Below are 13,780 nucleotides of genomic sequence, written 5' to 3' on the forward strand. Positions count from 1 at the left end.
CCCCCCCCCCACCCCCACCACCACCATTTAACTATTTTATAGCTGATCTGTACTCCAACTCCATTTACCCACTTTTACTCCATATCACTTGGTACCCTTACCTAACAAACATCTATCAATCTCAGTCTTGAAATTTTTAATTGACTCCCAGCAAGTAATGTTTCTGGAAGAGGAAGTTGTAGTTATCCACTATCTTTTGTGGGGCAATGTCCTTCTGAGTTCAGTACTACACAGTCTGGCCTGGATACTATGATTATGTTTCCTGGTTCTGAACATGGAGGTTTTTAAGGAGTGTCATGAGAAAGAGGCACAGAGGTTTAGGAGAAAGAGGCACAGAGTTTAGGAGAAAGAGGCACAGAGTTTAGGAGAAAGAGGCACAGAGGTTTAGGAGAAAGAGGCACAGAGGTTTAGGAGAAAGAGGCACAGAGTTTAGGAGAAAGAGGCACAGAGTTTAGGAGAAAGAGGCACAGAGTTTAGGAGAAAGAGGCACAGAGGTTTAGGAGAAAGAGGCACAGAGGTTTAGGAGAAAGAGGCACAGAGGTTTAGGAGAAAGAGGCACAGAGGTTTAGGAGAAAGAGGCACAGAGTTTAGGAGAAAGAGGCACAGAGTTTAGGAGAAAGAGGCACAGAGGTTTAGGAGAAAGAGGCACAGAGGTTTAGGAGAAAGAGGCACAGAGTTTAGGAGAAAGAGGCACAGAGTTTAGGAGAAAGAGGCACAGAGGTTTAGGAGAAAGAGGCACAGAGGTTTAGGAGTAAGAGGCACAGAGGTTTAGGAGTAAGAGGCCCAGAGGTTTAGGAGAAAGAGGCCCAGAGGTTTAGGAGTAAGAGGCACAGAGGTTTAGGAGTAAGAGGCCCAGAGGTTTAGGACAAAGAGGCACAGAGGTTTAGGAGTAAAAGGCACAGAGGTTTAGGACAAAGAGGCACAGAGGTTTAGGAGAAAGAGGCACAGAGATTTAGGACAAAGAGGGACAGAGGTTTAGGAGAAAGAGGCACAGAGGTTTAGGAGAAAGAGGCACAGAGATTTAGGACAAAGAGGGACAGAGGTTTAGGAGAAAGAGGCCCAGAGGTTTAGGACTAAGAGGCACAGAGGTTTAGGAGAAAGAGGCACAGAGATTTAGGACAAAGAGGGACAGAGGTTTAGGAGAAAGAGGCCCAGAGGTTTAGGACTAAGAGGCACAGAGGTTTAGGAGTAAGAGGCCCAGAGGTTTAGGAGAAAGAGGGACAGAGGTTTAGGAGTAAGAGGCCCAGAGGTTTAGGACAAAGAGGGACAGAGGTTTAGGAGTAAGAGGCCCAGAGGTTTAGGAGAAAGAGGCACAGAGGTTTAGGACAAAGAGGCACAGAGGTTTAGGAGAAAGAGGCACAGAGGTTTAGGACAAAGAGGGACAGAGGTTTAGGACAAAGAGGCACAGAGGTTTAGGAGTAAGAGGCCCAGAGGTTTAGGAGAAAGAGGCACAGAGGTTAAGGAGAAAGAGGCACAGAGGTTTAGGACAAAGAGGGACCAGAGGTTTAGGAGAAAGAGGCACAGAGGTTTAGGAGTAAGAGGCACAGAGGTTTAGGACAAAGAGGCCCAGAGGTTTAGGACAAAGAGGGACAGAGGTTTAGGAGTAAGAGGCACAGAGGTTTAGGAGTAAGAGGCACAGAGGTTTAGGACAAAGAGGCACAGAGGTTTAGGACAAAGAGGCACAAAGGTTTAGGACAAAGAGGGACAGAGATTTAGGACAAAGAGGTACAGAGGTTTAGGAGAAAGAGGCACAGAGGTTTAGGAGAAAGAGGCACAGAGATTTAGGACAAAGAGGGGCAGAGGTTTAGGAGAAAGAGGCACAGAGGTTTAGGAGAAAGAGGCACAGAGATTTAGGACAAAGAGGGACAGAGGTTTAGGAGAAAGAGGCACAGAGGTTTAGGAGAAAGAGGCACAGAGGTTTAGGACAAAGAGGGACAGAGGTTTAGGAGAAAGAGGCACAGAGGTTTAGGAGTAAAAGGCACAGAGGTTTAGGAGAAAGAGGCACAGAGGTTTAGGAGAAAGAGGCACAGAGGTTTAGGAGTAAAAGGCACAGAGGTTTAGGAGAAAGAGGCACAGAGGGTTAGGACAAAGAGGGACAGAGGTTTAGGAGAAAGAGGCACAGAGGTTTAGGAGAAAGAGGCACAGAGGTTTAGGAGAAAGAGGCACAGAGGTTGAGGAGAAAGAGGCACAGAGGTTTAGGAGTAAGAGGCACAGAGGTTTAGGACAAAGAGGGACAGAGGTTTAGGAGTAAGAGGCACAGAGGTTTAGGACAAAGAGGGACAGAGGTTTAGGAGAAAGAGGCACAGAGGTTTAGGAGTAAGAGGCACAGAGGTTTAGGACAAAGAGGCACAGAGGTTTAGGAGAAAGAGGCACAGAGGTTTAGGAGAAAGAGGCACAGAGGTTTAGGACAAAGAGGCACAGAGGTTTAGGAGTAAGAGGCACAGAGGTTTAGGACAAAGAGGGACAGAGGTTTAGGACAAAGAGGCACAGAGGTTTAGGAGTAAGAGGCACAGAGGTTTAGGACAAAGAGGGACAGAGGTTTAGGAGAAAGAGGCACAGAGGTTTAGGAGTAAGAGGCACAGAGGTTTAGGAGTAAGAGGCACAGAGGTTTAGGACAAAGTGGGACAGAGGTTTAGGACAAAGAGGCACAGAGGTTTAGGAGAAAGAGGCACAGAGATTTAGGAGAAAGAGGGACAGAGGTTTAGGAGTAAGAGGGACAGAGGTTTAGGAGTAAGAGGCCCAGAGGTTTAGGAGTAAAAGGCACAGAGGTTTAGGAGAAAGAGGCACAGAGGTTTAGGAGAAAAAGGCACAGAGGTTTAGGAGTAAGAGGCCCAGAGGTTTAGGAGAAAGAGGCACAGAGGTTTAGGAGAAAGAGGCCCAGAGGTTTAGGAGAAAGAGGGACAGAGGTTTAGGACAAAGAGGGACAGAGGTTTAGGACAAAGAGGGACAGAGGTTTAGGAGAACGAGGGACAGAGGTTTAGGAGAAAGAGGCACAGAGGTTTAGGACAAAGAGGCACAGAGGTTTAGGAGAAAGAGGCACAGAGGTTTAGGACAAAGAGGGACAGAGGTTTAGGAGAACGAGGGACAGAGGTTTAGGAGAAAGAGGGACAGAGGTTTAGGAGAACGAGAGACAGAGGTTTAGGACAAAGAGGGACAGAGGTTTAGGAGAAAGAGGCACAGAGGTTTAGGACAAAGAGGGACAGAGGTTTAGGAGAAAGAGGCACAGAGGTTTAGGACAAAGAGGGACAGAGGTTTAGGAGAAAGAGGCACAGAGTTTAGGAGAAAGAGGGACAGAGGTTTAGGAGAAAGAGGCACAGAGGTTTAGGACAAAGAGGGACAGAGGTTTAGGAGAAAGAGGCACAGAGGTTTAGGACAAAGAGGGACAGAGGTTTAGGACAAAGAGGGACAGAGGTTTAGGAGAAAGAGGCACAGAGGTTTAGGAGAAAGAGGCACAGAGATTTAGGAGAAAGAGGCACAGAGGTTTAGGAGAAAGAGGCACAGAGATTTAGGAGAAAGAGGCACAGAGGTTTAGGGGAGCAATTACAGATTTGGGGACCTCAGCAGCTGAAGGCATTGCTATCAACGGTGGAGCAATTAAAATCGAGCGCGAGGAGCCAGATTTGGAGGAGGAGAGAGGTTTTGAAGGATTGTAGGGCTGGAGGAGGTCACTGAGATAGAGCGGTCATAGAATCATGGAATTCAGCCCGTCACATCAGTGCCGTCTCTCTGCAGGAGCAACTCAAGCAGCTCCCGTCACCTTGAAGATATAAAATTCTTTCACTTTCAACATTCACACCACTCTGAGGCGCACTGTTCCTGTTATTTGTATCTTACATGTTCCCACCAATTAGATGTCACCATCACCAACAGCTCTGGAAACAGGACACAAGTACCAAGATTTTTTTTAAAATACGGAAAAGAATATTTTTAATGTTTCCATAGAATTCCTACAGTGCAGAAGGAAACTATTCGACCCATCAAATCTGCACCAACCGACTGAAAGAGCACCTTAGCTAGACCCAGTCCTCACCCTATCCCTATAATGGCTGGTTTAGCTCAGTGGGCTAGACAGCTGGTTTGTGATGCAGGACAAGGCGGGTTCAATTCCCGGGCAAGCTTATCCGAACTGGCGTCGGAATGTGGCGACTAGGGGCTTTTCACAGTAACTTCATGCTTGTGACAATAAAAGGTTATTATTATTATTATTATGCCACCTAACCTGCACATATTTGGACTGTGGGAGGAAACTAGGAGGAAACCCACGCAGATATGGGGAGAAAGTACAAACTGCACGCAGTCAGTCACCCAAGGTCGGAATTGAATCCGGATCCCTGGTGCAGTGAGGCAGCAGTGCTAACCACTGTGCCACCGTGCGCCCAAAACAACAGCATAGGGCTTCTCCGGGATTTGAACCCGCTCCCTCTCACAAGCTCTCTGACTGCAGCACCCAAAGAGAGAATCATATCCCCTGGACAAATGAGCCACCACTACCTGCATCAGAAAGTGTTAAAATTTAGTAACTGAAAATAAAAAAAGTTAGTTACAAAAACAGCGTAATAAACATTTTCAAAACATTCACACTGAAATTAAAAGGTTTATTTAAAATAACTACAGAAGTTGCTGAAAGGCCAGAACTAACTTTTTCCAGTTCTGAAGAAATGTCATAAACCTGAAATATTGTTTCTTCACAGATGCTGCCTGTGCTGAGTATTTCTGTTTGTAATTTATTTCCAGCATCCGCAGTATTTTGCTTTCCTGTGCAGCCAACTAAAGCGCTCATTCCCATTGTAGCTGCAGTTGACAGGACCTCCCATCACAACCTGGCGAAATACAAACTGTTTCAACCATTGCTCTGATAAGTGGAGTTATTTATCAATCGTGTGAAAACCGATTGTGTTACTGAACTATTTGCATCACCGGATGTACACAGGGAAATCCCACAGATCGGATGGCGTAGATTTGAACGCAATCCCATTTTGCTCACCTCTTCTTTCCGCTGCACCAAACTCTTCAGCTCATTCACTTCATTGGTTGCACTCTCAACCTTTTTCCGCAACTCTTGTTTGGCTTGCTCGTACGATTTTTCCTAAACAAACAGGAATTGGAATCAGTTATTCCTGAAGGAGTGAAACCGCTCCCCCAGTAAAGCAGTGTTGGATTGAAATACTGACAGGCTTGGCATTCAGAGAACCTGCTGGTTCAAGGCAGAACCAGGTAAACAAAAAGACCGGGATTTATAAAGTGCCCTCCAAGACGCTTTCCACCCAATGATGTATATTTTTGAAGTGTAGTCACTGTTGTAATGTAGAAGTGTGGCTGCCAATTGGCACTCTGCAAAATTCCAGAAACATCCATGAGATAAATGACCTCGAGCTTCTCTGTTTTAGTGAAATTGGTCGAGGATGAATATTAACCAGGACAATGGGGTGCATGCCCATAATCCCCTTTGACATGGGATCTTTTACATCCACCTGAGAGGTTGGGCCCTTGCTTTCAGTCTCATCAAACAGACGGTACTTCTGACAGTGCAGCACCCCCATGGCACTGCAGTGGAGTATGTGCAAGTTTCTGGATCACATTATGCAACCAATGGAGTCACTAGAAGTGGAGAGAGTAGAATTTTATTGTACCAACCAGTCCTAATGCCTTGTTATCATAAAGAAAACAAATAGGCTTCTTAAATACTATTTATCCATGATTGAATAATCTAGTCATCTCGTCTTTTTAAAAACAATTCATATAAATGTATTGATTGTCAAATCATCTAGTCAGCTAGTCCTTCTTTTAGAAAAAAGATTTTTAGAAAAATATAATGATTGTTTGATAACTCTTCCTGGTGTCCTGTCCAAAATTTACATCCCAATTATCATAAACAGATGATCTGGTCATTTTTAGATTTGTCCCAAAAAATCTAGTTCATAATTCATGTTTTGGCATACAACTTTTAGTTTCAGGAATTAAAGTTTTAGTTGTATGTATAGGGGGTTATCACATTCAGAAATTGTTAACTACAACTCAAACAAGTCTGAGATTATTCACAGTTAAAAGCTAACATGTTTATATTCATGATGAGTGTTAGAAATGTAAATACTGAACAACATATGCCCATTACCTGAATTGAAGAAGCTAAAAGCTAGCAATACTTAGAAGAGAGTTGTAATACCCCATTAGAGATTGGAATTATTCATAAGGGTTGGAGAATCAAAAGATTGCGTGATTGTGTTGAAGGTAAAATCATTTGTTTTCATTTCTGTTCGAGGACATCCAAAATCATTGTCATAGAGATGGGCTGTAGTGGCTAGAAGGTTCATTTGTTTAAGTTATCTAGACATTTGATCAGAAAGCAGGCAGCTGCAGTTTTGCTTTGGTGCACACTGCATCTCACTGGATTGAGAGAGACGCCAGGAGGTAATTGTTTGTCAGACCTGCGCTTTAAGCAGAACAAACGTTAACTTTACTGCTCACTGCAGCAACACAGGTAGGACTCAATCTTGTTTGGATTTCGTAAGGGAACAGCAGGTGGAAGACTTGCCTAGTTTGCCGTGGGAGGAAGAAATCTACAGTGATCCTCACTGAGCTTGTGACAGAAAGCAGTCAGCAGAATTAGCTTGGATGCTGTGAGAAGGCGGTTGGGTATCAACCAGCAACCAGGACAAGGAGCTGAGGCATTCACAAGTCTTGCTTCATTTAATTATTATATACAATAAAAGTTGTTTTTGATTAAAAACGTGAAGTCTTGTGGCTCCATTAATCACAAGGTGTTCGGATTTCTCTCTAAACATTAACAGTCCCTAATAGGATCGTAACACATTACTAGTTGTGGAAGATTGCTGTGCACAAATTAGCTATTCTGTTTTCTACATTCCAACACATCAACAGAACCTTATTGGCTTGAAGGACTTTTGGACATTCTGTGGTCATGAGAGGCACTATATAAATGCAGGTGTTTTGTTTAAATGTATTTACTAAGCAAGTTTAAATCATCGTGAACAGTTTTCACACTTTTGATTTTAATCAATTTTACCACCAAGTGAAAATAGCTTTCTGTAGTCTGGTCTCCTCCATGTTTTACCTCTCCATTCCTGAAGCACATACAATGATCATTTCCAGTTTTTGCATTTAAAAGACAAGTTGGGATCTTTTGCCTAGCCTCAGAGAAGACCATCCTAAGATGAGCATGAGATATGCATGAGGAGGATGACAAGAAACCACCTGTGTCACCCCTGATCAAGATGTGGAGATGCTGGCGTTGGACCGGGGTGGGCACAGTAAGAAGTCTTACAACATCAGGTTAAATCCAACAGGTTTGTTTTGAATCACTAGCTTTCGGAGCACAGCTCCTTCCTCAGGTAAATGAAGAGGTGGTTCCAGTAACATAAATATAGACAAAGTCAATGATGTAAGACAATACTTTGAATACGAGTCTTTGCATGTAATTAAATCAGACGGAGCAACTGGAGAGAGGGATAATCGCAGGTTAAAGAGGTGTGAATTGTCTAAAGCCAGGACAATCGGTAGGATTTTGAAAGCCCAGGCCAGATGGTGGGGGGTGAATATAATGTGATATGAATCCAAGGACCCGGTTGAGGCCGTACTCATGTGTGCGGTACTTGGCTATAAGTTTCTGCTCGACGATTCTGTGTTGTCTCTTTAACCCTCTCTCCAGTTGCTCCGTCTGGACCTGTAAAGACTTGATTACCTGCAGAGACTTGCATTCAAAGTATCGTCTTGCATCATTGACTTTGTCTATAAATATGTTTCTGGAACCCACCTCTTCATTTACTCGAGGAAGGAGCTGTGCTCCGAAAGCTGGTGATTCGAAACAAACCTGTTGGACTTTAACCTGGTGTTGTAAGACTTCTTACTGTATTCCTGATCAATAACAGACTCAAGAATCTTTTGTTGGGGACTTCCGGGTGCGGCGATGACCAGCTGAGTCGCACGTTTCGGCAGCTCCCGGTGGAACGGACTTTTGGGCTCTTGATAGGAGCCCCAACGGCAATTTTAACGGCTAAAAACACCGTGCGGTAAACCAGAAGGGTGTTCCCCCTGGACACGGATGGAAAAAGGAGAGGAGAGTGGCCGGATTGCAGCGGATCCTTTGGAACAACGGCAAGGAAGGCAAGCAGAAACCATGATGGCGTCGGAAGGTGGCAGTTTCATATGGGGCCCTGAACAACAAGAGTTCTTGAAATGCTGCGTGGGGGAGATCAAAAAGGAAATGAAGAAAGAGTTGTTGGCCCCGATATTACAGGCGATCGAAGGGCTGAAAGAGGAACAAAAGACCCAGGAGCAGGAGCTTCGGGTCGTGAAGGCGAAAGCAGCTGAGAATGAGAACGATATACAGGGCCTGGTGGTGAAGTCGGAGATACAGGAGGCACACCAGAAACGATGTGTGGAGAGGTTGGAGGCACTGGAAAACAACGCAAGGAGGAACAACTTGAGGATTCTTGGCCTTCCTGAAGGTGTGGAGGGGGCGGACGTCGGGGCATATGTGAGCACGATGCTGCACTCGTTAATGGGAGCGGAGGCCCCGACGGGTCCGTTGGAGGTGGAGGGAGCATACCGAGTTATGGTGCGAGGATCGAGAGCAGGAGAAACTCCCAGAGCCATAGTGGTGAGATTCCTCCGTTTTAAGGATAGAGAAATGGTCCTTAGATGGGCGAAGAAAACTCGGTGCAGTAAATGGGAGAACGCGGTGATCCGCGTTTATCAAGATTGGAGTGCGGAGGTGGCGAGAAGGAGGGCGAGCTTTAATCGGGCCAAGGCGGTACTTCACAAAAGGAAGATAAAATTTGGAATGCTGCAACCGGCAAGACTGTGGGTCACATATCAAGGGAGGCACCACTACTTTGAGACGGCGGATGAAGCGTGGACTTTTATTGTAGAAGAAAAATTGGAATGAGTGGATTATGAAAAAGAACGTTTGGACAAAGTGGTGGGGCGAATGGGGGGGGGGGCGAAGAGGGGTTTTATGTTCTAATCCTGTGGTATGGTAACTTTTCTTTCTCCCACAGGTGGTGATGGGGGGAGGTGGGGAGGGAGAGGAGATGGGGCGTTGGCCATGGGAGGCGGGGCCGAGGGAGAGGCGCGGGCTTGGTTCCCGCGCTATGATAATTATGGCGGGAATAGAGAAGCAGGAAGGAGGGGGCGTCGCACGATGCGAGCCGTGGTCACGGGGGGAAGCCGAGGTCAGCCAGAGTTTGCTGACTTCTGGGAGCAACATGGGGGGAGTAATTACGCTAGCGGGGGGTCTAGCGGGGGGGGGTGGGAGGGGGGAATTACTGGGTTGCTGCTGCTGGGGAAAGGGGGGAGTGGGTACGGGAGAGGATGGGCGGGGGGGCACCGCCTGGGGGAGATACAGCTGCGTGGGAACTGGGTGAGAAGCTGGAAAAAGATGATGGCTAACCGGCAAGGGGGGGGGGGGGGGTGGGAAGCCCCCCAACTCGGCTGATCACGTGGAACGTGAGAGGGCTTAACGGGCCGATAAAGAGGGCACGAGTACTCGCACACCTTAAGAAACTTAAAGCAGATGTGGTTATGTTACAGGAAACGCACCTGAAACTGATTGACCAGATTAGGCTGCGCAAAGGATGGGTGGGGCAGGTGTTCCATTCGGGGCTGGATGCGAAAAACGGGGGTGGCTATATTAGTGGGGAAGCGGGTAATGTTCGAGGCAAAGACTATAGTGGCGGATAACGGGGGCAGATACGTGATGGTGAGTGGCAAATTACAGGGAGAGATGGTGGTTTTGGTAAACGTGTATGCCCCGAACTGGGACGATGCCAACTTTATGAGGCGAATGCTAGGACGCATCCCGGACCTAGAGACGGGAAAGCTGATAATGGGGGGAGACTTTAACACGGTGTTGGAACCAAGGCTGGATAGGTCGAAGTCTAGGACTGGTAGGAGGCCGGCAGCAGCCAAGGTGCTTAAGGATTTTATGGAGCAGGTGGGAGGGGTGGACCCGTGGAGATTCAGTAGACCTAGGAGTAAGGAGTTCTCGTTTTTCTCCTATGTCCATAAAGTCTATTCGCGCATAGACTTTTTTGTGTTGGGTAGGGCATTGATCCCGAGGGTGAGGGGAACGGAATATACGGCTATAGCCATTTCGGATCATGCCCCACACTGAGTAGACTTGGGGATAGGGGAGGAAACAGGAGGGCGCCCACCCTGGAGAATGGACATGGGACTAATGGCGAATGAGGGGGTGTGCCTAAGGGTGAGGGGATGTATTGAAAAGTACTTGGAACTCAATGACAATGGGGAGGTTCAGGTGGGAGTGGTCTGGGAGGCGTTGAAGGCGGTGGTTCGGGGGGAGCTGATATCAATAAGGACACATAAAGGAAAGCAGGAGAGTAAGGAACGGGAGCGGTTGCTGCAAGAACTTTTGAGGGTGGACAGACAATATGCGGAAGCACCGGAGGAGGGACTGTACAGGGAAAGGCAAAGGCTGCATGTGGAATTTGACTTGCTGACTACAGGCACTGCAGAGGCACAATGGAGGAAGGCGCAGGGTGTACAGTATGAATATGGAGAGAAGGCGAGTAGATTGCTGGCACACCAATTGAGGAAAAGGGGAGCAGCGAGGGAAATAGGGGGAGTGAGGGACGAGGAAGGAGAGACGGAGCGGGGAGCAGAGAGAGTGAATGAAGTGTTCAAGACATTTTATAAAAAATTGTATGAAGCTCAACCCCCGGATGGGAGGGAGAGAATGATGGATTTTTTGGATCGGCTGGAAATTCCCAAGGTGGAAGAGCAGGAAAGGGTGGGACTGGGAGCACAGATCACGGTAGAAGAAGTGGTGAAAGGAATTAGGAACATGCAGACGGGAAAGGCCCCGGGACCGGACGGATTCCCAGTTGAATTTTACAGAAAATATTTGGACTTGCTCGCCCCGCTACTGACGAGGACCTTTAACGAGGCAAAGGAAAGGGGACAACTGCCCCCCGACTATGTCTGAAGCAACGATATCGCTTCTCTTAAAGAAGGAAAAGGATCCGCTACAATGCGGGTCCTACAGACCAATTTCCCTCCTAAATGTGGATGCCAAGGTCCTGGCCAAGGTAATGGCAATGAGAATAGAGGAATGTGTCCCGGGGGTGGTCCATGAGGACCAAACTGGGTTTGTGAAGGGGAGACAGCTGAACACGAATATACGGAGGCTGTTAGGGGTAATGATGATGGCCCCACCAGAGGGTGAAACGGAGATAGTAGTGGCGATGGATGCCGAGAAAGCATTTGATAGAGTGGAATGGGATTATCTGTGGGAGGTGTTGAGGAGATTTGGTTTTGGAGAGGGGTATGTTAGATGGGTGCAGCTGTTGTATAGGGCCCCAGTGGCGAGTGTGGTCACGAATGGACGGGGATCGGCATATTTTCGGCTCCATAGAGGGACAAGGCAGGGATGTCCTCTGTCCCCATTACTGTTTGCACTGGCGATTGAGCCCCTGGCGATAGCGCTGAGAGGTTCCAAGAGATGGAGGGGAATACTTAGGGGAGGAGAAGAACACCGGGTATCTTTATATGCGGATGATCTGCTACTATATGTGGCGGATCCGGCGGAGGGGATGCCAGAAATAATGCGGATACTTGGGGAGTTTGGGGATTTTTCAGGGTATAAATTGAACATGGGGAAGAGTGAGCTGTTTGTGGTACATCCAGGGGAGCAGAGTAGAGAAATAGAAGACCTACCGTTGAGGAAGGTAACAAGAGACTTTCGTTACCTGGGGATCCAGATAGCTAAGAATTGGGGCACATTGCACAGGCTAAATTTAACGCGGTTGGTGGAACAGATGGAGGAAGATTTCAAGAGATGGGATATGGTAGCACTGTCAATGGCAGGGAGGGTGCAGGCGGTTAAGATGGTGGTCCTCCCGAGATTCCTCTTTGTGTTTCAGTGCCTCCCGGTGGTGATCACGAAGGCTTTTTTTAAAAGGATAGAAAAGAGCATCATGGGTTTTGTTTGGGCCGGGAAGACTTCGAGAGTGAGGAAGGGATTCTTACAGCGTAGTAGGGATAGGGGGGGGCTGGCACTACCGAGCCTAAGTGAGTATTATTGGGCCGCTAATATTTCAATGGTGAGTAAGTGGATGGGAGAGGAGGAAGGAGCGGCGTGGAAGAGATTAGAGAGGGCGTCCTGTAGGGGGACCAGCCTGCAGGCTATGGTGACAGCCCCATTGCCGTTCTCACCGAGGAACTATACCACGAGTCCGGTGGTGGTAGCTACACTGAAGATTTGGGGACAGTGGAGACGACATAGGGGAAAGACCGGAGCATTGGGGGGGTCCCCGATAAGAAACAACCATAGGTTTGCCCCGGGGGGAATGGATGGGGGATATGGAATGTGGCAAAGAGCAGGAATAACGCAACTGAAAGATCTATTTGTGGACGGGAAGTTCGCGAGTCTGGGAGCGCTGACCGAGAAATATGGGTTGCCCCAAGGGAATGCATTCAGGTACATGCAATTGAGGGCTTTTGCGAGGCAACAGGTGAGGGAATTCCCGCAGCTCCCGACACAAGAGGTGCAGGACAGAGTCATCTCAAAGAAATGGGTGGGGGATGGTAAGGTGTCGGATATATATAGGGAAATGAGGGACGAAGGGGAGACTATGGTGGACGAACTAAAAGGGAAATGGGAAGAAGAGCTAGGGGAGGAGGGGCTGTGGGCAGATGCCCTAAACAGGGTAAACTCGTCGTCCTCGTGCGCCAGGCTAAGCCTGATTCAGTTTAAGGTATTACACAGGGCACATATGACTGGAACACGGCTCAGTAAATTTTTTGGGGTGGAGGATAGGTGTGCGAGGTGCTCGAGAAGCCCAGCGAATCATACCCATATGTTTTGGTCATGCCCGGCACTACAGGGGTTTTGGATGGGGGTGACAAAGGTGCTTTCGAAAGTAGTAGGAGTCCGGGTCGAACCAAGCTGGGGGTTGGCTATATTTGGGGTTGCACAAGAGCCGGGAGTGCAGGAGGCGAGAGAGGCCGATGTTTTGGCCTTTGCGTCCCCTAGTAGCCCGGCGCAGGATATTGCTAATGTGGAAAGAAGCCAAGCCCCCGGGGGTGGAGACCTGGATAAATGACATGGCGGGGTTCATAAAGTTAGAGCGGATTAAGTTCGTCCTAAGGGGGTCGGCTCAAGGGTTCACCAGGCGGTGGCAACCGTTCGTCGAATATCTTGCGGAAAGATAGATGGGGGAAAAAAGAAGGCAGCAGTAGCAGCCCAGCCCAGGGGGGGGGGGGGGGGGGGGGGGGGGTGGCCTGAGACAAGGCAGTTGCCAATTAGGGCTAGTTTTTATTTTTGTTATTTAATATTTATTTATTTGTTGTTGGTTTTTTTCTTGTTTAAATAAAAAAGGTCATTATTATCTGTATTGTTATAATGTTGTGTAAAGGATGCACAATGTACTGTGTTGGTTGACCAAAAATTTTCAATAAAATATTTATTAAAAAAAAAAGAATCTTTTGTTGGGACCTGCCTTGGGGGCGCAAGACAGATGTAATAGAACTGAGATAAGGAGGATCTACTTCTCGCAGAGGGTGGTGAATTTGTGGAACTCGCTGTCCCATAATGCGGTGGAATCTGAGTCATTAAATGGTTTCAAGAAGGAGGTGGAAGTATTTCTGATAAAAAAACAGGTTAAAGGGATATGGGGAACAGGCATGATCTGATTGAATGGCGGAGCAGGCTCGAAAGGTTGAATTGCCTACTTCTGCTCCTAATTCCTATGTTCCTAATAAAATAGAAAAGTCAAACTCAGCAACTTTATAGGAGAGATAA

At 47.4% G+C, this 13,780-nt stretch overlaps 1 protein-coding gene across 3 annotated transcripts in view; it reads right to left on the minus strand.

Moving 5' to 3' along the window:
- Window positions 1-13,780, minus strand: part of eea1 (early endosome antigen 1) — a 174,742-nt gene that overhangs the window by 44,480 nt on the left and 116,482 nt on the right. For all 3 annotated transcript variants that reach the window (XM_072471863.1, XM_072471862.1, XM_072471864.1), the window contains one exon: window positions 4,985-5,086. In XM_072471863.1, the coding sequence (XP_072327964.1) occupies window positions 4,985-5,086 (102 nt within the window). The remainder of the gene's footprint in view (window positions 1-4,984; window positions 5,087-13,780) is intronic.

This window comes from Scyliorhinus torazame, chromosome 13, assembly GCF_047496885.1.
Source record: "Scyliorhinus torazame isolate Kashiwa2021f chromosome 13, sScyTor2.1, whole genome shotgun sequence".
NCBI classification, from domain to species: Eukaryota; Metazoa; Chordata; class Chondrichthyes; order Carcharhiniformes; family Scyliorhinidae; genus Scyliorhinus; species Scyliorhinus torazame.